Here is a 25791-nt window from a genome sequence, read left to right on the forward strand (position 1 = left end):
CCAAAATGCTGGGATTACAGGCGTGAGCCACAGCGCCTGGGCTTTTTTTCTTTTTTCTTATTCCCTTATGCCCTCTCTAAAGAGAGCTTCAGGTAATGGCCCTACCAGCTGTGGAAACAGAGAGTGTTTGCAGCTGGGGTCATAGCCGAGAATTTAGTCAAAGGTAGTGAGAACCTGAATGGTCTTGGGAATTAAGGCAGCCTCTCAGGGCTTCTCAGAAAAGAGGGACAGCAACTCTTTCAGCCAAACACAATTTATTTTTTCTCTCTCAGCTGAGAGGAGCCGAGCACATTTAGGGAGATGCAAATGACCATCCAGTGGCCTACAGTGGAGATGTGGGGGGTGAGGGGGGAGTGTGGGGGGGTGGGTGGGGGGGTGTGGGTGTGGAGGGCTAGGGGGTTGCGGGGTTGATGGGGAGTGTGGGGGGAGGGAGGAGCACAGGGCTGGCTCAGAGCCAGGATCTGTGAACGGGGCAGGGCCTCTGTCAACATTTACCCAGTCCATCCCCAGAGAGGGTTGCAAAAGGGGACGGAGATAGAAAAGTAGATAGAATATTTTGGGATGGGGGACAACTTACATGCAAGAAGAAAAGGGAACTGAATGGAGAAGTTACATTCAAGGGGAAGGGAGTGAATAGCAGAAATAAATATCCTGGCAAGAGGGCAGGCCAGCTGTGAGGATGTGACTACTGATAATGCTTCAAAGGAAGAAGCGGCAGCAATGTCTTAGGACTGGGTACCAGCAGAGAAGGCAGGAAGGAGGGAGCTGGGGATCAGGCTGGAGGGCGTGAGTTCGCCATGAGGCCGAGGAACGATGCTCTCGTGGGGTCCAAGACTAGCCCAGGAAACAGGGAGTCGCAGGGGGACTGGAGAGGAGCCAGACCTGGGCCAGCGGGAGGCAGTGTTCTCCAGGGGGTCAGATGCGTCTCTGATTCAGGCCAGAATACAGATCCTGCTGGCCTTTCCGGATGGGCTGGGAGTGAAGTACAGAGGAGGTGGTCAGTGGTGCGGGAGGAAGTACCTCCTGAGAAAGGACGCTGAAGATCTAGCTTTAGTGCATGGAGAGAGCTTTGGACTTGAAGTCAGGAGGCAGGCTGGAATTCTAATTTGGCTCGGACGGTAGGAGACTTCAACTGGTCACCTCCTTCCGTGAGCCTCAACTTTCCCATCTCAAAAATAGGAACTTAAAGACCCACCTTCCAGGGCTTCTGTCAGGGCTAAATAATTCACTTATACTAAAGTAAATACTACTTGCTTGGCTGGTGCTCAACAAATATTTGTTGAGTATATCCAGGTGTGAGAGTGAAAATATTTAACAACTAGTAGTGCACACATACCAATCAACAAGAACAATCCTGGTGATCCTCTGCCATGCCAGGCATTAACTCTTCAGTTACCCCAACTCAAGAGACAGCCTGGTGGGGGAGAGACTGGGATGCCTGGCCGTGTGTGTGTGTGTGTAAGGGTGGGTTGGGGTGAGCAAAGTTTGGGGCCATTTTCCAATGAAGTATTTTAATATTTCAATAGCTTTTATATAATATTTATATAATTTTAATATTTCAATAACTCGCATGGCTATACTGGTGCATGCTGGTGGAATATCAGCCTTGAATTTATTGTGTTAGAATTTGCACATACGATATTCTCCATGGCTGTATCCCAGATAATGAAGAAGCCAGAGAAAGAGGAGTTTGTCTCTCGCAAGCTTCCTCCTCTCCATGGTTGTGGAAGCCATGCAGCCTTTGAGACAGTCCTGTTTTACCATGAAGGAGGCAGAGGTGGCACATAGAGGGTCGTCATGGAAGCCCTGAGTGAGGGGCTTTGAAGCATCTGGCAGACAAGATGGGCCATCCCATCTGTTTCCTTTCCCCCTCCGGAGGGGCATCCCCTCCAGCCTCCTGGCCCATTTCTATCCCCCGTTACCTCATAGTCTGGGTTGGGAACAGGTGGTGGCCTCTCCTTGTTTTGTCCTGCAGAGGAAGGAGGGGAAACGTTTCATTCCCATGAGGGAACCAATCTTGCAGCACTGTCTGTGCCAGTGAGACCCAGATAGAGAATGGCAAACCCTGTTGTTCTCTCTTCGACCACTTCCCTTTTACGTTCTTTCTCTTTTTTTTTCTTTCATTCATCTCTGAGGACCCTACGCTCTTCTCATCATTTTGTGACTTTCCTCAGCTCAAGGTCCTCCCATTGTTTCTCTACACGGGGAAGGGAAAGGAAAAGGCAGGAGCTAATATATCAAAGTCTCTCTTCCCACAGCTTAGGGACAGAATCGGATGACTGCAGGCATCGACAGGCATGTGAGGAAGCCCGTCACGTTCATAAACTTTTTTGTACTTTTACGGGATGGAAGGAGGGGAGTGACATGAGATTTGAAACCCTCTGTTGAGATCTTGTCATCACAGTAGTAGAAGCTGTGCACAGAAGCTCTAGAGAAGCTGTTCTGACCTAGCTGTGGACTTGCCACCCACCCTGGCCCAGTCTGGTCGTCCCCCTTGGCAGGAGTCTCATCTGACCGCACTCCACAGCCTTACCCCTTTGCCTGCCGCCAGCACCTGCTCCTCGTGTCACAGGCTTGGCCTTGGCCTTTCTATTCTTGCTCCAGTAGTAAACCAGCAGCAGCAAGCCCAGAGTGATGCAGATGTCCACTATGACAATTGTGGCCACCGCCATCACATCCATCTCCATGCAGTTCTCACACACTGTCAGGGACGGGGTGGGGAGAGGGGAAATCACTAAGCAAGGAAAACACAAGGCGCTGGAGGTGAGGAGGGAGCGCCTGAAAGTCATTCTCCCCTTACTACTCACACACTTGCCACGGCCAGAGCCCCCCCTTCAGTACGTTCAGAACAACATCGACAAGCAAAGAGTGGTGGCTGTGGGTGGAGGCACTGGAGTCAAACAGCCCTCGGTTTGAGTACCTGTTTTATTACTCACTAGCTGTGAGAAGCGTGAAGTGTGTTTTCAATTCACAGACGCTCTGTTTCCTCATCCCTTTACTCATGGGAATAAAATGGTATTTAACCCATATGGTTGTTGAGAGGATTATATGAAAAAAAATCCTTGATAAGTGTTGGATACAGACAGTGCTTGAGTGATACTTAATAAGCACTCAATAAATGTTAGCTATTGTTATTATTTTATTATTATACCTTAGCTTATGCCATTTTATCAGAGTGGACTTGAGTCTTTTTTGCAAACCTTTCTGAAAAATTTATCTCTGGAGGAAGCATTAGATAAACTCACGTTGGTGTGCCATGAACCTGGGTGTGACGCAGTGCAAATGACCCAGTCCTGTCTCTTAGGGAGTTGCTATTTTAGATCTTGCACAGACTGGGGTTACCCCAAAGCCTCATATTGGTGTTTAATCTATATTCCAGAAAACACTGATGCTGTGTGGTACCAGAGAGTCCCGGGACTGAGTGTGGGAGGAAGCACAAAGACACCAGGGCACTGTGAGCTGGGTTAGGGGAAATCATTGAGAATGCCCTTTTGAATGGTCCTCCCTAAAGAGCCGGTGGTGCCTGCTCTGGAGACCTGGATTACCTCTTGCCTTCAGGTAGAGATGATGGCTCGCGTCCTCTGGATTACTTCCTCTGGGGTAGCAGACATAATAACCACTTTGCTCCATTTCTGAAAATTCCGGCAGAAACAGGTGATACCCAGAATCTTCTTTGTTTTTACCATTGTGTTGCCATTGTACTTCAGATCCAGGATGCTGAGAGCATGTCAGTGTTACTGTGGTTCCAGAGATGGAGACTTGATATGCTGGGGAGAAAGAAGGGAAATTGATGGAAGAAACCAGGACAATTTTTAGTAAAGGCAAATTAGTGACAAAAGAACCACCCAAATGCAGGAAGTCATCTGTCATCTAGGTCTTAGATTTGCTTGTCAAAAGGGAGCTCTACTGGCTGGAGGGTGTGGAAGAGGAGATAGGTGGAATGAAGGGAACTGGAGAACCTGAAGGGAACTAGAGAACCTTTTGAGAGGTGGCTTTAGGGTTTATGCAGGGACATGGGGACTTGGGAAGGGTAAGATGGATGTAAAGAAAAACCCATAAAAGTCCCTATTTGGAACCTTTCTAAAACGGGGTTGAGAATGCAATGCTGGGAAGATTCTTGGGGTTAATCTCTCTCAATCAGTTCCTTCTCGTCTACCCACCAATCTGCATCCTCAGACAGGGCATAAATAAAAGACTAGTAAACTCACGTGTCTGTGTAATACTACCTGAAAATGAAAAAAGGAAACAGCAGTAAGAAAATATCTTGGTTTAAGTTTAAATTGTAGGTAAAATTTTTCTAGTGGAATTAGACACTGCCCACAAGACTTCCCAAAGGGGGTCTCATCCACTTAGGAGCCCTGAGTCTTGGAGGTGAGGTTCATACTTAGCCTATGAGATTTAGCTCGTAGATATATTTATTAAATAGCTCATAGATGTAACTCAGATACATCGGATTCAGAATATACCAGCGTGTGCTCCTAGATCCAGATCTACTGAAGCTCAGAAAGCCTTAAAGTCCTAAAGCCAAAAAATTCCAGAGATCTTCAAGCTTATCCTCTTACATTAGCCAGAACTGTATTACAGATAGGTATGAATGACAAACGAACCACCCAAATGCAGGAAGTCATCTGTCATCCAGGCCTTAGATTTGCTTGTCAGAAGGGAGCACTACTGGCTTTCTCAGAAATAAAGCTCTCCACCGAATCACTGATTCATGGACTTACCTATTTCTTACAATTCAGAAATTCTTTCTCAGAACTGAGTCCCTCATAATAGAGAAGAAGCACCTTTATTCTTATTCCATATAATTTCCTCTCTGTTTGCCTTTAAATAATGTGAAATATTCTACACATTTTGAGGGAATGGTTCTTCCAATAGAAAGTGGTTTCACTTTACTTTGTATCTGAGCATAATCAGCTCTCAATTATTTTTGTTAGAGGGAGGCCCATCAGTGTGGACAACTGAAATCAACTAATAAACCACTAATGCCATTCGCAGGTCCAGCCACGTTTCCCACAGCAGCCATTTTTGCCCTGGGAGGTGGAGCTAGGAGACCTTTCTTATTTCCTGGAAAACTTGTGGCTGGAACACTGGGTTCTGTTACAGCCTGGACATGACAGCTGGAGGAGAGGAGAGGCGGTGGTGCCGCTGTTAGGGACAGAGCTCTGGACTCAAGCGTCAGAAGCCCTGTGTTTGAATCCTAGATCTGCCCTAGTCTGTGTGACCAAGGGCAAGTCCTTTAACTTCGCTGAACCTCAACTTCTTTATCAGGGAAATGGAGATAAAACACCAACCTCACAGGGTCTTTGTGAAAATTAAACGGATTATGAAGGTGGAAGTGGATGACACATAGCAGGTGCTCAAGAAAAAGTTACTTCCTTTCCTCCTTTCCTTCTTGAGGTCCTGCTGCTCCCAGCACAGAACTGAACTCTGACCCAGTTGCTCCGGCAGCCCTCTGACAAAGACTGCACAGAATGTAAACAAATCATTCTCCAGGTTTTTCCACCTGCTTATAATTGGGAGCTGAGTAAAAGGACAGTAGATAGTTTATATTATTTTAATTTATAAATAATTTTTCAACACGGATGTTTCTTAGACATGTTAAATGAACTAGAAATCATCAATAGATTACATAGACATTATACTCTGCTGGGTGTGTTTGTTTGAAAAAAAATGTAAAGAAAATTGCTCACAACTTTTATTGGCACAAATTCAGTAGCAGAGCTTAGACTTAACTCATGCTCACACAAGGGTCTAGATGTCTATGCTTAGACAGAAATGTGCTCCGCGTATGTTCATTGTGCACTATTCACAATAGCAAAGACATGGAATCAACCTAAATGCCTGTCAATGGTAGACTGGATAAAGAAAATGTGCTGCATGTACACCATGGAATACTACGCAGCCATAAAAAAGAATGAGATCACGCACGTCCTTTGCGGGAACATGGATGGGACTGGAGGCCATTATCTTTAGCAAACAAACACAGTGACAGAAAACCAAATACCACATGTTCTCATTTAGAAGTGGGAGCTAAATGATGAGAACACATGAACACAGAGGAAAATGACACACACTGGGACCTCTCAGATGGTGGAGGGTGGGAGGAGGGAGAGGATCAGGAAAAATAACTTATAGGTACTAGGCTTAATGCCTGGGGGATGAAATAATCTGTACAACAAACCCCCATGACACAAGTTTACCTATATAACAAACCTGCACATGTACCCGTGAATTTAAAATGAAAGTTAAATTAAAAAAAGATACGTGTGCTCACAAAGATTTTATACACATCCAGAGATAGTATTTCATAATGGTTAAGAAAATGAACTTCAGTATCATATAAATCTGCATTAAAACTTTTTTATTTTTAAATTTCTATTTATTAATTTTTTCAGAGACAGTGTCTTTCTTTGCCACAGAGGCTGGAGTACAGTGGCACAATCTTGGCTCAATGCAGCCTCACCCTTCTGAGCTTAAGTGAGTCTCCTGCCTTGGCCTCCCAGTGTTGGGATTATAGGCATGAACCACGGCACCTGGCCTAAATCTGCATTTATATCTCTAGGACTGGACTGTTTATTTATTTTTGTTTATTTTTGTATTTATTTGAGCCTTTGTTTCCTTCACTGTACAATAGGAGTGTTAGAAGAATTAAATGAGGATATTCAAGTAAAATATTTAGAGCGATGCCTAAAACATATGTGCTCAGTAAACTTTAATGCTTATCATCTATAGTCAGGGTGCTTTTCATGTATTAATAGCTAAAATTCACCTACTGCCTGTTTTTTGTTTGTTTGTTTGTTTTGAGACAGAGTCTCGCTCTGTCACCCAGGCTAGAGTGCAATGGCGCAATCTCAGTTCACTGCAACTTCCGCCTCCCAGGTTCAAGCAATTGTCTTGCCTCAGCCTCCTGAGTAGCTGAGATTACAGGCACCTGCCACCACGCCTGGCTAATTTTTGTATTTTTAGTAGAGATGGAGTTTCACCATGTTGGCCAGGCCGGTCTTGAACTCCTGACCTCAGGTGATCCTCCCACCTCGGCTTCCCAAAGTGCTGGGATTACAGGCGTGAGCCACCATGCCCAGCCCACCTACTGCCTTTTATGTCAGATAATGTTCTAAGCGCCTTAAATAAACTACTCATTTGGTCCTCATAATAACCCTACAAGTTAGGTAGCACTATTATTTCCATTGTCCCATGATGATGCTATGGCACAGGAAAGTTAGGTAAATTACTCAAACACACCCAGCAAGTAGAGAGTTGAGCCAAGATTCAAACATTCTGGTCTAGCTCAGTTAGACTCTTATCCTCATACTATAGAGCTTTATCTCTTCTGCATAAAATATTTTTCTTCCCTAAAACATAAGCTTATCCTTTAAAATTCAGCTCAAGGATCACCTCCCCCAGGGAACCTTTCCCAATGACACTCGGTAGAGTTGATCACTCCCCTCTTTATACTTCATTTTACTCTGTATCTACCCATATTATAACATGCAACTCACTATATTTTCAATTATTTGTGTCTCACACAAGACCATCAGCTTCTTGAGGGGAGGTAATTAGCAATGTGTTCATAGTTTGTTCATTTATTCATTCAAAAAATATTTATTGAGCACCTACTATGGGCCAGATACAGGCTAGGTAAATGAGACACTGTCTCTGTCTGCCTTGAAAGATTTCAAAAACATATACACAAACACATGGTAGCTCCAACCCACACCCATATGTGTGTGATCAGAGATACATATATGCACAGCTAAAATCTGACATGACAGCTAGCAACAAATACAGGCACGTTTCATACAGATCTCATTGAAAGATACTTGTATTTTCCCTTTAATAGTTTTAGTTCTCAGTGTTTGTTACGGTGATTGTACTCTACGACCATTTCATTCCACATTTGAAAACTTTTGCTAGATAGAGTGGAAATCCTCTTACCCATTTCTTCATTACCTGAAAAGGAAACGGTAAGAAGCCATTAGTAATGTTTCGGCAACGAAGATCAGACCCTGCTCCCGTGGGTTGGGACTCTTCCCTCAACCCTTAGGAAACAATGGAACTTCCAATTTCCTTGGCTGCATATAAAAAGCTGTTTTGGGCCTTACGTCTTATCCAACGACTATTTACAAAAATGGCTCCTAAGGACACTACAAATTAGGCAGCATGGCGGAATCTAGGCTGGCATAGTGGTTGCCTTTATTTTAATTTTTATTTTTGAGACAGTCTCGATCTGTTGCCCAGGCTAGAGTGCAGTGGTGCTATCTTGGCTCACTACAACCTCTGCCTCCCAGGTTCAAGCGATTCTCTTGCCTCCGCCTCTCGAGTAGCTAGGACTACAGGCGTGCACCACCATGTCTGGCTAATTTTGGTATTTTTAGTAGAGACAGGGTTTCGCCATGTTGGCCAGGCTGGTCTCAAACTCCTGGCCTCAAGTGATCTGCCCACTTCGGCCTCCCAAAGTGCTGGGATTACAGGTGTGAGCCACGGTGTCCAGCCATGGTTGCCATTAAATACAACATTGGTTCACTCCGTTTGGAAGAGCTGATTGAATAGAGGGGCTTCCAATATTGGAACACTCCTGACTCTACTGCTGTGGTTGAGAGAGTAAGTTCAGGCTGGATACACTCATATGCACGTGCACTCGCATAAACACACGTGTACACACATGTATTCAGACATGTGATTCTGAACACACACCCAAATGTTGCCCCAGCAGCTTATCCAGAGTAACCCTGTGCATACATTCTGGCTACATCTCCTCTGCAGAATCTCACATCAAATATGAGATGCAAACAAAAGAAAACTGTTCGTGCTTTCAACTTCGTTTAAGCCTCAATTTTTCTTTTGTATAGTTAAGACTCATTATTTCCTGCCTCTGTTGCTTCCCCCTTCTGGGCTAGAAATATCTCCAGACTTGTGAGGAAAGTCAAAGGTGTAGATGGCAGAAACTCCTTTTCCTGACCTCCGTGGAAGTTCTGTGGGAGGCCTAAGAGAAAGCTCCACTCATAACTACAAACAATGATGGGGTGATTTCATAAAAAAGAAAGAAAGCATATCTCACCATCTTGCCCCAAAACGCCAACTAGAAAATAAATAAGAAAAAAAAAAGTGTTAGTAAATGTTGTGGGTACCTGCATTCCTAAACAGAAAAAGGGCTGTGTTGCAGTATGACCACTGATGACATCTGATGTCCTTCCCAGTTGCTGTAGAACAGTGGAACTTACTGCTCGTATTGACCAGGGGTTCCCAGGAAATTTGGGAGGAAATAGAGGAAGGAAGCATCTAGCATTAACAATGAGTCCACAATTTCTGACAAGTGGGAGTCAGAAAAAGTTAGGACCATATTTTTGGATGACTAGAGACATAGCAAAAGAATTTTGCCCTCAAGCCTCCATTTTGAACATCGGTCTCTGTGGAAGAAAAACACACTCTTGGTTGGGTACAAACACTGGGATTCTTGTTCCATCTCTGGCTCTGCTTTTCTGGTGGTTCAGTTTTTCCATTTGTTTTCTGCTTGAGACAGAGATGGAAATATTTGAAACCCTGATTACTCATCATCTAGGGCCTGTGCGTTGAAGAGCCTGACCACATTTCCACCGGGCCCTCCAGGATGCCCTCACTCAGCAATACCCTGGATTCATTACAATGATCAGTTTCCCTGGCATTGCCTGAAAGCTTTCTACACACCTAGGCCTTTCTTTTACTGAAACCTCTACACAGGGGGAGATAGGATCCCCACTTTCCTATCCCCAGAGCAGATTGGACACATTCCTATGATGCCAGACGTCTAGGGGTGATTGGGTCTTTGATACTCTCTCTTTTATTTTCTATTTATTTATTTATTTGTTTATTTATATATATATTTTGAGACACTCCAGGCTGGAGTGCAGTGGCTTGATCATGGCTCACTGAAGCCTTGACCTCCTGGGCTCAAGTGATCCTTCTACCTCAGCCTCCCAAGTAGTGGGACTATAGGCGTGTGCCACCACGCCTGGCTAATTTTTAATTTTTTGTAGAGATGGGGTTTCACTATGTTGCCCAGGCTAGTCTTGAACTCCTGAGCTCAAGTGATCTTCCCACTTTGGTCTCCCAAAATGCTGGGATTACAGGCGTGAGCCACTGCACCTGGCCCTCCTCCTCCTCCTTCTATTTTTAAGGAAAAGCATACTTTATAACACAGATCTCTAAGAATATGCCTGGCCACTCCCTACAGGAGTCACATCCTGCCACTTGCTACTCAATGTGTTCCTAGGACCAGTAGCAGATTAATAAACTTGAGAGCGTACTAGACATGTGGAATCTCAGTCTCCAGTCTGGGTCTTTTGAAACAGAAGCTGCATTTTTAACAAGATCCCCAGGTGACTTGTGTGCACATTCAAGACGTGAGAAACCTAAGATGAAGCAGGAAGTGGAGACATCATGGCTGTGGCTCTGAGACGGGGGCACCAGCTGTGATAGTGTTTTCTAGGTCTTTGAAATAAAACCATCACGAGCCATTTTGCCTCATGTGGTGCAGCTATTTAGAGCACAAACAGTCCTGGTCTCACAGATCGGCTTCAGCACTTACTATGTTCTTTAAAACAAGTTATTTAACTTTTTTGAGTATCAATTTCTTAATCTGTAAAGTAGAGGACTTATCAGTTTATATAGTAAAAGTTAAAAACAATTTTTAAAAGAGGATATAACACCTTCCTTCCCAGGTGGAAGTAGGATTAAACCAGTTAACATGTCTAAATAATTTTTTCTTTACATAGCATCTGACACTCAATAAATGGCAACTTTTTTTGTATTATTTATTTCATATGAGATATATAAATGCTCTTGGTTATATATCAATTCATAATCCATCTTGCTTCAAAAAAACCAAATAAACTGAAAGTTGTCGGTTACTTGAAAAGGACTAAAAATTACGAGGCATTTTATGGTCTCAAAGACAATGAACTTGCTATATATGCCCTGTGCAGAGTTTGGGTGCAACTATCGGGTCTCCCCAAAACAAGGAGTGGAGCTTCGCTCTTCTAGTCTCTTTTGGGTTAGTTCTGGAGAGCTGGGTAAGTTGGAATGAGCTCGTTCTTAGAGGTAGCGAGACCTCTCTGCTCGCAATAGCTGTGATCACCCCAACTGCTCTTCTTTGCCTGCTCCCCGAAGGCTCTCCCAGGCACCCGTGGCCTATCTTTTTCTTTAGTCCCTAGCTCTAATACCCCACCCTAACATAGCACCAACAGTTCCTTACATCTGGTAAATGAGGCTCCTTGGTGCCACTGAGCAGTGCCAGTTAAGGCTGTAAGCCTTCCAGTGGTCTGGAGACACACCACCCTTTCCACTCCACCCTACTCACTTGATAAGAGGCAGAGGCCCAGAACTCTCCAGCGAGTGCCCGACTGCATCTTTCTTTCATGGGACGGTTACTTTACTAAGATGGCGGAGGCCAGCAAACTTACTACTTCTGGAAGAAAAGCAAAACACATGACTTTTTCAAAACATCTGCTAGAGATAAGGACCCTGGGGCCATTGTTCCCAATGCTAGGATGAAAAAGGAGGGCTTTATAAGAGAGAGACTCACCATTTTCTGAAGCAGGCACCTGAGGCTGGGAGGGGAGGAGGGTTTCTGAACCCCACACAGGAAGTAGAGGGGCCTCTGGGCCTGCCGGTTTTACCTCACTTGGAAACGTTCAAGGCAGAGGCCTCCACCTGGATTGGTTGAAGAAAGCTGGGTCCCACAGCCTTCCTAGAAGGTCAAACAAGAGGACTCTGACAAAACCTGGAGGGGCCATGAAAAATACATGACATTTAGCTGTCCAGACCATGTAGTAGGTTGGCACAAAAGTAATTGCAGCTTTTGCCATTAAAAGTAATGGTAATACAATATGCCTCCACATTGTGGGGTCCTCCTTCCCCTATAGGCTCTGACAGGAAGAGGGAGATGCACTGAACATTTGCTTTCTTTATGGTGGATCTGGCACGGAGCAGCAGGGTGCAGCCATCTTATAAATAAAACTTCTTGGCTTGAAAATACATGTTGACTTAAATCTGTAAGATGCCATTTTTTGGCCTATAATTTTACAAAAATATTTAAAAACACAAGACTCAATGTTGAACAGGGAGTGATAGTGTCAAAGTCTGCTGGTATGAGTGTGAATTGATGTAACTTTTCTTTATGTTTAAGCATGTGTCAATCAAATGCTTACTATATCCAAGCACTGTTCTAAGAGCTTTTCTGATATATCTTATTTAATCCTCAAAACGACCCTTGAAGCTAAGTATTATTTTTATTTTTATTTCCATTTTATACTTGAGTAAACTAAGGCTCAGGCAGGTTATCTAAGTTGCAGATTACAGAGCTGGGACTCTAGAAATCATTTTGATGAAATTCACTTAATACACATTTTCTGTCTACTGTACTGTAGTTATATGCTGGGTGCTAGTAATACAGGAGTAACAAGATAAATAGTCCTCTTGGATAAAAAAGGAAATGTGGAGATTAAACAGATAACTTCACAAGTAATAACCATGCCCCGCATATTGGTGTACACCTGTACTTCCAGCTACTCAGGAGGCTGAGGCAGGAGGATTGCTTGAGCCCAGGGGTTCGAGACTGTAGTGAGTGTGATTGTGCCTGTGAATAGACAATGCACTCCAGCCTAGGCAACATAATGAGACTCCAGCTCTAAAAAAACCCCCAGATAACTTCAGAAGATTGATGCTAAGAAAGAAGACGTTCAGGTGCTGTGGGAGTGATAGAAGGGAACTAAGATAGTCTGGGGTGGGGTGGGGAAAAGAAGTCCCCCTGAGCAGGTGACATCTAAGCTGAAGTTGATGGAGGAACAGCAATGAACCAGGTGGAATGGAAAGCGTTCCAGACAGAGGGAGCAGCATGTTTGAAGCCCAGAGATGAGGAAGAGAAATGGAAAGTCCAGAACAGCAGGTAACAGGGAGAAAGAGGAATGTAAGAAATGATACAGGAAATTCACCAGATGTGGTACTTTGGGAGGCCAAAGCAGGCAGATTGCTTGAGGCCAGGAGTTCAAGACCAGCCTGAGCAACATAGTGAAACCCTATCTCTACAAAAAAAAAAAAACAAAAAAAAACAAAAAAAAACAAACAACCAAAAAATTAGCCAGGTGTGATGGTGCTCGCCTGTAGTCCCGCTTACTCGGGAGGCTGAAGTGAGAGGATCACTTGAGCTCAGGAGGTTGAGGCTGCAGTCAGCTATGATTATGCCACTATGCTCCAGCCTGGGCGATAAAGTGAGACCCTGTTAAAAAAAAAAAAAGAGAGAGAGTGAGATAGGAAACTCAGCAGGGGCCAGATGGGAAGGGATTTGCAAGCTATGTTAGGGGTTCTTAAGGATTTTCTTAGGGCTGTAGGAAGTATTCAAATAGTGACAGTATCAAATTGTTATAATATTCAAATGGAAAAAGTTGGTTTTTTTTTTTTTTAGATGAAGTCTCACTCTGTTGCTCAGGCTGGAACGCAATCATGTGATTTTGGCTCACTGCAATCTCCCCCTCCTGGGCTCAAGCGATCCTCCTGTCTCATCCTCCCAGGTAACTGGAATTGCAGGTGCCCACCTCCATGTGCAACTAATTTTTGTATTTTTGGTAGAGACAGAGTTTCACCATGTTGCCTAGGCTGATTTCGAACTCCTGAGCTCAAGCGATCTGCCCATCTTGGCCTCCCAAATTGCTGGGATTACAGGCATGAGCCACCACGCCTGGCCAAAACGAAAAAAGTTTTAATGATGGAAGTAATACGTGCATGTTAAAAACAATGCATATAGAAGGGCTGTGTAACAATAGTCCCCTGTTCTACCTTACTTCACCCCTACACTTCTCCCTAGGGAAAACAACTTTTAAGTTTTTCAGCTTTTTTTTTTTTCTGGTGGTTACCTTCGTGTCTGTAAATGTGCATTGCTATCCATCGGGTTCTCTCGGAAACAACAATGGAGATTTGTGCAGGTGGCTCTCTGAGGAAGCACAGGAGCATTATCTGTAGGGATAATGGGGAGAGAGGGGTCGCATCCGGCAGAGAGACGTGAACTGCGATGAGACATATCAGGAGCCTCAGCCAGAGCCATGGGGAGTTCTCAGCCTGGGATCACCTTCCCAAGTTATCCTGAATTGAGCAAAGCGGCCATGAAAAATACCTGAACTGGTATTTAGGTATTATGAATTGAGGCTCTGTGAAGTTGGGTGAGGCAGCTGCTTTTGCTGAGGGCAATGCCTTTGAAAGACCTCAACTGTGAGTCCTTGAGTACAAGAATCCCAGCAGCTGGGGGAGGAAGCAGCCCTGGGGTAGTGGACCTGGGTGCAGCCACAGTATCCATGCAGTTTAACCCTTGCGCTGCTTGGATCCATTCGCTTCATATAATAATTCCATCCCATCCTTAAACAGCCTTTTCAGGATTCTGGTTATCTGTTTTCTTGGAGAAGCTTTAAAAAGGAAAGTTTCCTAACAGGACAAATTACAGCCCCATTAGCACAGTTGTCCCAGGGCACATCTGATAGGTAACCCTTGTTCCCTATTCTGGATGGCTCCTAGCCTCAGCTAGCACCTCTGCTCACCTCAGGGAAGACACAGCTTGAGGAGTCTGAGCCCCTGGCCGTGTGGTCTTCTCAGGCTGTGTCTGCTGCACTTGCCCATTTACCATCAAAATTGCACTAAAAGATGCCCCAGGGGATCCCTTGGATTCTATCTGAGTTGTCTCTGCAGCCCTGCCTCCTCCTTATCATCAGATATGGAGAGATTCACTCTGCTGGGGGAGCAGATCTTTTTTTTTTTTTTTTTTTTTTGCATGCTGGTCTCTTGGCAGTGGTGTAGCTTAAAGTTTAGTGGGTGCTGTGGTGAAAGTGTTCTGCCTCTGGAAACCATGGCCCCTGGAAACTCAGAGCCTAGTGTTAGCGGGACAGGGAGCACAAATTTCCTAAGTGGGTCACTGGAAGTAATGGTAAGCATGAATATCCCTACTTCTAACCTTTAGCTCTTGGATACATGCATTTTACCTTTTGGAGACATAGTATCATGTAACAGTCATTGGCTTAATATGTATATCACACGTCCTGAAGGATAGTGCCCAATCCTAGCAGGGTATCATCTCTAAGTTGATACCTTAGCTATGTCTTCCAAAGACTATTCCACAGATTCATCAGGCTGGCAGCTTCTGGGTGGTGTGGTATATCATAGGGCCAGTGGATCCCATGGTCTTATGTCCACTGACACGTCTTTGCTTTAAAGTGGGTCCCGTGGTCTGTTGTGATGCTATGGAAGATCCAATGCTGACGGGTCAGACAGTATGTGAACTCTTGGATAGTACGGCTAGCTCAGGCACTGCGGGCAAGAGAATCAAACTCATACCTAGAATATGTCAAATGAATTGATCTGTTCTGTCAACGAATTGAGCCCTTTCCAGATTTTGGTTTGAAAAGGGTCCAATGTAATCCACTTGCCAAGAAATGACTGGTTGGTTTCCTTCAATGATGATGCTAAATAGGAGGCTCAGCACTGAACTCTGTTTTGGCAGTGGCAGTAGCTGGATCAAGCTTTGTGAGTGGGAGCCCACACTGTTGTGCCCAGGTCTAGCATTTACCATTGCCACCATAGCTACTACATTCATAACCCCACTGTTTGAGTGCTGGGATGGCCATGGACAGAGGCTAGTTGATTTTAACTGGCCAAGTCATTTTCTTCTACTTTGTGTTGTGGTGCTTCTTCCACGACGGATGTTCTCTGCTTGGTGTTCACTGTGACACAAAGATCTTTACACCTGGTAACGACTCCCATGGGTCCATACGCATGCCTCTTCCCCAGACTTTCTGTCCCCAATCTTCTACTCTTACTTGTTCCAGGCCCCTGATCAATAAATCAAGCCACTCACCCCTGCTCATGGATATCTATATATTCTGATATTAGGCCAGTTCTCTTTCCACATAAAGTGAATGAACATGCACAGTGGCAGAAGCTCTGCCCTTTGAGAGGATTTCCCTTTACTACTCTTTCTTTTTCTTTTCTTTCTTTCTTTTTTTTTTTTGAAACGGAGTCTCACTCTATTGCCCAGGCTGGAGTGCTGTGGCACCATCTTGGCTCATTGCAACCTATGCTTCCAGTGTTCAAGCAATTCTTGTGCCTCAGCCTCACGAGTAGCTGGGACTACAGGCATGTGCCACCATGCCCAGCTATTTTTTTTTGTATTTTAGTAGAGACCGGGTTTCACCATGTTGCCCAGGGTGGTCTTGAACTCCCGAGCTCAGGCAATCCACCGCCTTGGCCTCCAAAAGTGCTGGGATTATAGGCGTGAGCCACCACACCTGGTTCCCTTTACTACTCTTTCAAGGTCGTCCCCTACTGGGAATGCAGGACCGCAGGACTGCAGCATTCCATTTTTGGCTTGCATCCACATACTAAGATGACATCTGTCAAGGAAGCTCAGGCTTTATTCTCCTCTGTCGGCTGTCTTCAAGAATAGCCCGCCAGGCAGCCACAGGTTGAACTGAAGGTGAAGTATTAGTGTAGTAGTGGTGGATGATGGAGGAGTCTGGGCCCTGTGCTTCTGCAGTTGCTGCTTGTGTCCTCTGTCACTGCTCATGCCTCAGCCAGACTGCATTCCTTCCATCTTGCAGTGGATTGTTGCGCCCACCCAACCTCATGACTTGGAAGGTCTGATACTGCTTAGCTTATAATGGGCAGATCCAGTTTAATGGTCAGTTGATGTCCCATTGTCAGTTACTCAACTTCTTCCTGTGTCTCTACTCTAGTAGCATCCCAAGAGCTGCTTTTCAAATGGCATATAATTCTCTGCTGCAGGTAGAATGGCCTTGTTCCCGAACCCTAGGTATCAACATTGTGATTCTCCTACTAGAACTTGCCATAAATTCCAAAAGCCATCTTTTCCCACCACAGATACTTCTAACTGCCACCAGGGTTACTGGTATGTGGCCCACATTGCAGAGGGGCTTGTACCACAGCATGGACTTGCTGCAGAGCGCTTTACTGCTCTGGGCTCCATTCAAAGCTGTAAGAGCTTTATGTCACTTGGAAATGAAGAGGCCTATAAGGCATTGTCTTTCTTCATGGTGGGGATGGTGCAAGTACGATAACATAGCCTCTACTTTGGAAGAAATGGCCTGGATGGTCCAAGACCTTGCACTCTTAAAAAGGACACCTGGCCAGGCGTGGTGGCTCATGCCTGTAATCCCAACAGTTTGGGAGGCCGAGGTGGGTGGATCACCTGAGGTCAGGAGTTCAAGAGCAGCCTGGCTAACATGGTGAAACCCTGTCTCTACTAAAAATACAAAAGTTAGCCGGGCATGGCAGTGGGCACCTGTAATTCCAGTTACTCAGGAGGCTGAGGCAGGAGAATCGCTTGGGTCCGGGTGGCAGAAGTTGCAGTGAGCTGAGAGCATGCCATTGCACTCCAGCCTGGGCAACAGAGCGAGACTCCGTCTCAAAAAAACAAAAACAAAAACAAAAACCAAAAAGCAGAAACGTAAAGAGTGTAATTGAACTGCTTGCAACGCATGGATAAATGCTTGAGGGAATGGATACCCCATTCTTTAGGCTGTGCTTATTTCACATGGATGTCTTTATCAAAACATCTCATGTGCCCCATAAACATATACACTTACTAGGTGCCCACAAAAATTAAAAAAAAATAATGCTGGTGCTTATTTATTAGAATGCATTGGCAAATCCTCTAGGCCCTCCTGAGGGACAGAGTCAGCTGGCGGGTTTTCTGGTATTTGAGAGGAGATTCATTCTAGCATGCTCACTCTCTGATCCTTTTCAGTCCTTTCTCCATAGTCTGCCACAGCATTTCAGACACTCTACTTCATTTAATGTGGGCCACCACTTTTACCAAACTTTCAAGAGCCTTCCTAGCAGCAGATTAAATCAGTCTCCTAGGGTGCATACCGGGTATTAAATCTCGTGTCATGAGAGCGCCCCCACATTGACAAAGCCTCTTCCATTCAGCTTTACATTCTACCCCACTTGATCCCCATGCCGCCCACAGGCAAATGCCCCAGGTCTTGCCAGTCCACATCAGTGGGGTCTTGGCATATCAATCTCTCTCTTCTCTCAGCAGCCCCAGCACTTCCTCAGTTGGGTCATCTTGAGAATTGACTCTAGTGATTGATCCGATGGCCAGGAGGGGAGGTGAGGGCAGATTCTGAGACAGGCTAATAATGTTGTCTTGTAAGGTACCTTCTTATATGAAGCCTAGGTCCAGCGGGTTCAGGGGAAACTGGAAGTTCAGGGGTCTCGATCACATTTGCTCAGCCTCAGGGTCCCATATCTTCCTTATCATGGCCCTGATTTTGGCATAAGCAACTTACCTAGGCTAAGAATTCCTCCTCTGAAATTCTTCCACTTTTATGGAGAGTGCCTTCTAGCTGCAGGAGATGAGGTCCTCTTTAAATCCTGCTAAGGAAGCCAGCGTCTGACTGACTTTGTTTTAAATTGGTGACTAATTGATATGAGCTTGTCATTTTCTCTCTTTAACATATCAGTGGTTCTAAGCAATGGTCACCCAATTTCACAGTCTTCATCGTTACTATTTACCTGAACTTCTCCCATACCAGGGGCATTTCATAAGCCAGTGTATTCCTTCCACCTTAATCTCGGCCCAGTTCACCACAGGGACTGTAGCTACTCCTACCATTGATGATGGGGTCTTCATTGCCATCTGATATTCAACTCCAGAATCCCATCTTTAAAATCTACTTTTAAGGACCACTTCTAGAACCAACTAGTTTAGGATTGGTCCCACAGCAGCAGAGTTTGGGATTGCAGTTCTTGTTCAAGTGATTTGGTGAGGGAGCGCCCTCAGGTGAGTTCTGTAAGGGAGTAAGGACGGCACTGGATGGCACGTTAGAAGAGGAGAAACAGCTAGTTCAAAATGTGGGTTCAGCTGAGGTCCAGCCCTAATCTGATCTCCAGGGGAGCTCTGGAGCAAGAATGCCCCCACTGAGTTGTCCCACCTAGAGGCAGGAGACTGAAAATCTGTATTCCCCTATCTGTCAGTCATTGGCTGCAGGATGCCAGGTAAGGCAGCTTCCTGGAGGTGGAGGGCAATTCTCAGGTGAAGAGTGTTGCTGTGAAGCTATTAGCAGTCAATACTCACAGAAGCCAGGGGATAGGTGCACTGAGCAGGTGAAGGGGATGCGACGGGGCACCAACAACACCTGCTACAGCATGCAGGTGCTACAGCATGCATCTCTAAACACTGATTTCCATTTCCTATTTGGTGAGTTTTATGTAAATGAAATCACTCATACTTTGTGTTTGGTGTCTTTTGGTCAACATTAGATTTCTGAGAATCTTATACGTTGTTGTTTGGGCTGTGTTCCACAAATTTTAATATGTTGTATTTTACTTATTCAGTTAAAATATATTCTAATTTCCATTGATTTATCTTTGACTCTTGGGATATTTTGAAGTGTATTGCTGGAATTGGCATTAAGAATAGACATAATTCAATAAAACAGAGTAGACAGCACAGAAAAGGATCCTAACATATATAAACAATTGATTTTCAAGGAAAGTGCCAGGATAATACAATGGGAGAAATGGTAGTCTTTTCAACAAATGGTTTAGGAAAAGCTAGATAGAAATCTGTAAGGAAAATAATGAATTTCAATCCTTACCTCAAACTATGCGGAAAAAGAGAGAGAGAGAGAGAGAGAGAGAGAGAGAGAACTTGAAATAAGGACCTAAATGTAAAAGCTAAAACTATAAAACTTGTGGAAGAAAACATAGGATAATATCGCTATAGCTTTGGAGTAGGCAAAGATATTTTGGGATACAAAAATAGTAATCATAAAAGGAAAAAAAGAATAAGTTATACTTTGTCAAAATTAAAAACTTTTCTGTCTTTTGAAAGATTCTATTAAAATGAAAAGGTAAGTCACAGACTAGGAGAAATAATTTACAATATGTGTATCTGACAGGGGACTTGCATTCAAAATATATAAGTAACTCTTACAACTTAGTAAGAAGAAGGCAGCCCGATAAAAAATTGGGCAAAGGATATAAGTAGGCACTTCATAAAAGAAGACATACAAATAGCCAAGAAGCACATGAAAATATTCTTAACATCATTAGTTGTCAGGGAAATGCAAATTCAAAACACAATGAGATACTACTATACACACTCTGAAATGGCTAAAATTAGGATGACTGACAATAGTTAAGTGTTGAAGAGGATGTGGAACAATTGGAGCTTTTTTACTTTGCTGGTGGGAGTGTGGAATGGTAAAACCACTTGAAATAACAATGGAAAAATGGTTTGTCAGTTTCTTATAAAGTTAATATACTTTTATGTTATGACTCAGCAATACCATACTCAGGTTATTTACCCGAGATAAATGAAAACATGTGTCCACAAAAAGATATGTATATGAATGATCACAGCAGTTTTAAAAAAATAATAATGGCAAAAACCTGGAAACAGCCCAAATGTTCAACAAGAGATGAATGAATAAATAAATTGCAGTGCATTCATAGCATACTACTAAAGCAATAAAAAGGAGCAAACTACTGATGCATGCAACATGGGTACATCTTAAAAACTTTATTTTAAGTACAGAAGACAGACACAAAAGTGTATGTGCTGTATGGTTCCTTTTATATGAAAGTCTAAAACAGTAAGGTTTATTTATTATTATTTTAAAATTTATTTTCTTCTTTGTAGAGACAGCATCTCACCAGGTTACCCAGACTTTTTTGGACTCCTGGCCTCAAGTGATTCTCTTGCCTCAGCTTCCCAATGCGCTGAGATTACAGGTGTGAGCCACTATGCCTGACTTAGAATAGTAATATTTAATTTACAGTGATGGAAAATTATTGGTTGTTTAGGGCAGGAGGTAGGTGGAAGATTGATTGCAAAGAGCCTTGAGGGAACCTTTAGGGGTGACAGAAATGTTTTGTATCTTAACTGGGGTGGTGGTTACACGAGTGTATACATTTGTCAAAATTCCTAAACTATATATTTAAAAGGGTGCATTTTATGGTATGTAAATCAAACCTCAAAAAAGAATGTACAAATAGACATATATACACTCACAGGAGAATGACTACAGAACAATGTCAAAGTAATAGATCATAGAGTAAAAGGGGAGGGGCAAGGATTGGTTGGTTGTGTTTTTTCATTCTAAGCCTTCAGCAAATTGAATTTTTTTTTTTTTTTTTTTTTTTTCCGGAGACAGGGTCTTGCTCTGTCACCCAGGCTGGAGTAGAGTGACATGATGTAGGCTCATTCCTGAGCCTCCCAGGTAGCTGGGACTACAGGCATGTGCCATGCCCAGCTAATTCTTTTAATTTTGTAGATATGGAGTCTCGTTATGTTGCCCAGGCTGGTCTCAAACTCCTGAGCTCACAAGTGCTGGGATTATAGGCATGAGCCACTCTGCCTGGCCAAGCAAACTGATTTTTTTTTTTAAAACAATGTCCTTATACTTCTTCACTAAAAAAATTAAGCGTAAATGAGAGGTAAAGAGGTAGAGTCGGAATGTAGACATCTCTTTTGAGAAGTTTTTCAGCGGAAGAGCAGAGAATGGGGCTTTGGTTGGAGGGGATGTGATTTCATGGGAATTCTTTTTTTAATGATAGATACATAAAACTAGGCAAGAACTCAATATGCTTATATCTTTTTTACAATTATGGAACCAAAAGGAATTTACAAGTTAAATCAAAAAAATTCAAAACTAATTCAATTTAATGATATAAAAAAGACAGAATTGCACAGTATAATCTTTACCATGCACAATGCAAATGTATATTTACGAAAATGACTGGAAAAAAACTACAGTAAAATGCCTACAAAGATGGAACATGAATATAAATAGAACAATTTACATTTTCTTCCTATACTTTTCTACATGTTTGAAATTTTCTGTAATGAATATTTATTACTTATATAACGAAAGATAAGCATTTAAAAAAGAAAAGAATAATTGATGCTAATTTTCAAATAGGTATGAATCTAATGTGCATATATATAAAATATATATATATATTTGAAACAGTCTCACTCTGTCACACAGGCTGGGGTGCAGTGGCATGAACATGGCTCACTGCAGCCTCAACCTTCTGAGCTCAAGTGATCCTCCTGCCTCAGCCTCCCAAGTAGGTAGGACCACAGGCATGTGCTACCACACCCAGCTATTTTTATTTTTATTTTTAAGTTTTGTAAAGATGAAGTCTCCGTATGTGGTCCAGGCTGGTCTTGAACTCCTGGGCTCAAGCGATCCTCCTGCCTTGGCCTCCCAAAGTGCTGGGATTACAGGAATGAGTCACTGCACCCTGCCTAATGTGCATGCATTTTTGATATCAGCATGTGGACACACCCATCCTGCTTTTCCTAGCATTCACATGTCTTACTTATTTATGCATTTATTTGTTAATTTTTGCTTCTTTTGACTCAGTCCTCATGTCATTCATGCTTCTGTTCCTAGGTCCTCTCCTTAGCTTGAAGTCCTTTCCCTTCCAGCACCATACAGTTCTCAATTAGTTGAGATGGCACAGCGCAGAACAACAACTGGCCACCTTAGTGTAATATAGTGCTTCTCAACTGGTAAGACACATGCCCCTTCCTATAACAACTATTCTATAACATCCCCTTTACTAGGCTGAAAGGAAATCACAGAAAAGAAAGCGAGCCTCCACACACAATTTTCCCTCAAATCAATACAGTGCTCCTTGTAAAGAAGAAATACAAGAGGTGTATGATGAAATAAATCCTTTGGCATGATTCCATTACAAGACAGAATAAGTCAGATTCTTGCCGTGTATGTATTATCCATGTAAATGCTCAGCTTCAAATGTATGCTATTGGGTGGTGCTGGTGACTCAAATACCACGGGTGCTTTAGTAATGTAATTTTCAAAAGCAGTAAACAATGATTGGTAAAGCTCTGAACAAAACAATCTTCCTTTAAATTATATGGTAGTTGCATGCTTGGAAAATTCAACATATATTAAAACCATGCAAAACATATTGAGTAAAATGGAGCTAGGGTCTAGGATCAGATATTACACATTTCGGTTTTCCAGCTTCATTAATGTCCCATGTGCCATTTGAAAGTCGTGTGGGATGTAGGACAATTCTTTGTTTTGCTGAACTGTTCCCATGCATTGCAGGATGCCAGCATTTCTAGCCCCTAACCACTAAATGCCTCTAGCATCTCTCAAAAACAATCCCACATATTTCCAAAACATCTTCCGGGGAACCGTGCCATCTCAGTTAAGAATCACTGTTTAGAACCTTCCTTCCACCTGGGTTTGCAGAACCAAGAATCGAGATCCCTCCCAACATGGACAGAAGGAGGCAGCAACTGACTGGAAAATCAGTATTATGGACATGAACATACTTGGCATGAGGTGTCCTTTGCCCTTACTCAACCTGCACCACAAGCCTCTGGACCAGCTTGAAGCCTGCTCTGATTTCTGGCACTCTACTTAATCATGTTCTCCTCTCTGGCCTCCCAAATGATTCCTATCTCTTCTCAGGTTCCAGCAAACTTGCAGTCCTCAAGCAGTGGCCCTATTTTTTTTCAGAATTGTTATTTTTTTAAAAAATTGTGGTAAAATACAAATAACAAAATTTATCATCTTAACTGTTTTAAGTATACAGTTGAGTAGTGTTAAGTCCATTCACAATTTTGTGCAATCAATATCTAGAATTTTTTTATCTTGCAAAACTGAAACTGTATACCCATTAAACATTCCCCTGCCCCCTCTGATATAGTTTGGATGTGTGTCCCTGCCCAAATCTCATGTTGAATTGTAATCCCCAATGTTGGAGGTGGGTCATGGATCATGGGGGTGGATTTCTCATGAATGGTTTAGCACCATTCTCTTGGTGCTGTCCTCGTGATAGTAAATGAATTATTTCGAGATCTGGCTGTTTAAAAGGGCAGCACCTCAGCCAGATGCGGTGGCTCACGCCTGTAATCCTAGCACTGTGGGAGGCTGAGGCGGGGAGATCACCTGAAGCCTGGCCCACATGGTGAAACCCCGTCTCTACTAAAAATACAAAAATTAGCTGGGCATGGTGGTGCATACCTGTAATCCCAGCTACTCGGGAGGCTGAGTCATGAGAATTGCTCGAACCCGGGAGGCGGAGGTTGCAGGGAGCCAAGATTGTGCCATTGCACTCCAGCCTGGGAAAAAAAGAAAAAAAAAAAAGGTGTGGCAACTTGCTGGTTCTCTGTTTTTCCTGCTCTTGCCATGTGATGTGCCAGCTTTTCCTTTGTCTTCCACCATGATTGTAAGTTTCCTGAGGCCTCCCCAGACGCCAAGCAGAAGCCAGCATCATACTTCCTGTACAGCTTGCAGAGTACCATAAGCCACATAAACCTCTTTTCTTAATAAATTACCCAGTCTCAGGTATTTCTTTATAGCTATTTGAGAATGGACAAATACACCCCCAAAGCTGCAACAAACATCTATGTACATGTCTCTTCAGCAACTATAGCTGCAGGATAAGCTACTAGAAGAGAGATTGCTGAACCAAAGGATACCTGTACTTACAATTTAGACAGATATTTGTAAATTACCCTTCCAAAAAGTCATACCAATTTATATTAACACTGGGTATAAATGTTACTCTTTCATTACATCTTTATTAACCCTGGGAATTTTTTTTCTTTCTTAAAAAGTGGTTTGTATTTTAATCTAAATTAATCTAACTAACATAATAGTCTAATAGTATTGTAAAGTTTATAATGAAAACTAACAATCTCCTGCCCACCTCCTCCACTCCTTAACCATCTGGAATTGATTTTGTGTACAATGTGAACTAGAGATTCAATTTCATTTTTTCCCCTATGGCATTTTTCCAAGCTCCATATTTTGAACATATTCTCCTTTCCCCACTGATCTGCTTATGCCATCTCCATCATATATCAAATTTTCATATGCATGAAGGCCTGACTTATAGGCTATGCATTGTCTCATCAGTTAATTTTTCTATCCTTACATCAATACCACATCATCTTAATTATTATATTTATAATAAGTCCTGGCATAGATTTATTCCTTGCCCTGCTCTTCCTTTTCCTGGCTATTCTTGGCTTTTTACTTCTCCATATAAATTTTAGAATCATAAGTTTCATGAAAAACCCTGCTGTGATTCTGATAGGAAATGAAACAAAGTTATAGATCAATTTGGAGGGAATTTATATCTTTATGATATTATTATATTGTTTAAAATACATGAATATTACAGAGCTCTCTGTTATTATTACTAATTTTTTGAGACAAGGTCTCACTCTGTTGCCCAGGCTGCAGTGCAGTGGCATGATCTCAGCTCACTGCAGCCTCAACCTCCTGGGTTTGAGCAATCCTCCCACTTCAGCCTCCAAAGTAGCTAACACTACAGGTGCACACCACCATGCCCAGCTAATTTTTTGTATTTTTGGAAGAGAGGAAGTTTCGTTATGTTGCCTAGGCTGGTTTGAAACTCCTAGGTGCAAGTGATCCACCCGCCTCAGCCTCCTCAAGTGTTGGGATTACAGGCGTGAGCCACCATGCCTGATTTATGAAGGTATTTTTAAATGTCACTAAAGTTTTATAATTTCCTTTGTGTAGGTCACACATATTTTTATTAGATTTATTCTTAGGTATTAGATATACTCTGATAATATAGTATGTAGTATTTTTTTAAAAGTTATGTATTTTTGGCTGGGCACAGTGCCTGACGCCTGTAATCCCAACACTTTGAGAGGTATGCAGGCGGATCACTTGAGGTCAGGAGTTCGAGACCAGCCTGGCCAACATGGAGCAACCTGGTCTCTAA

At 43.1% G+C, this 25791-nt stretch overlaps 1 protein-coding gene across 1 annotated transcript; it reads right to left on the reverse strand.

Annotated features, from left to right (window-relative positions):
* Positions 1 to 237: 237 nt before the first annotated feature.
* CD3E (CD3e molecule) lies at positions 238 to 11790 on the reverse strand. The gene is made up of 9 exons (XM_003910776.5): positions 11564 to 11790; positions 11339 to 11446; positions 9062 to 9082; positions 7939 to 7953; positions 4209 to 4226; positions 3546 to 3767; positions 2534 to 2701; positions 1923 to 1969; positions 238 to 972 (listed from the first exon to the last, which is right to left on the reverse strand). Exons 2-9 carry the CDS (start codon positions 11385 to 11387, stop codon positions 916 to 918), a joined length of 597 nt encoding a protein of 198 aa, XP_003910825.1. The 5' UTR covers positions 11388 to 11446; positions 11564 to 11790; the 3' UTR covers positions 238 to 915.
* Between the last annotated feature and the right edge of the window lie 14001 nt (positions 11791 to 25791).

This window comes from Papio anubis, chromosome 12 (assembly GCF_008728515.1).
Source record: "Papio anubis isolate 15944 chromosome 12, Panubis1.0, whole genome shotgun sequence".
In the NCBI taxonomy this organism is placed as follows: domain Eukaryota; kingdom Metazoa; phylum Chordata; class Mammalia; order Primates; family Cercopithecidae; genus Papio; species Papio anubis.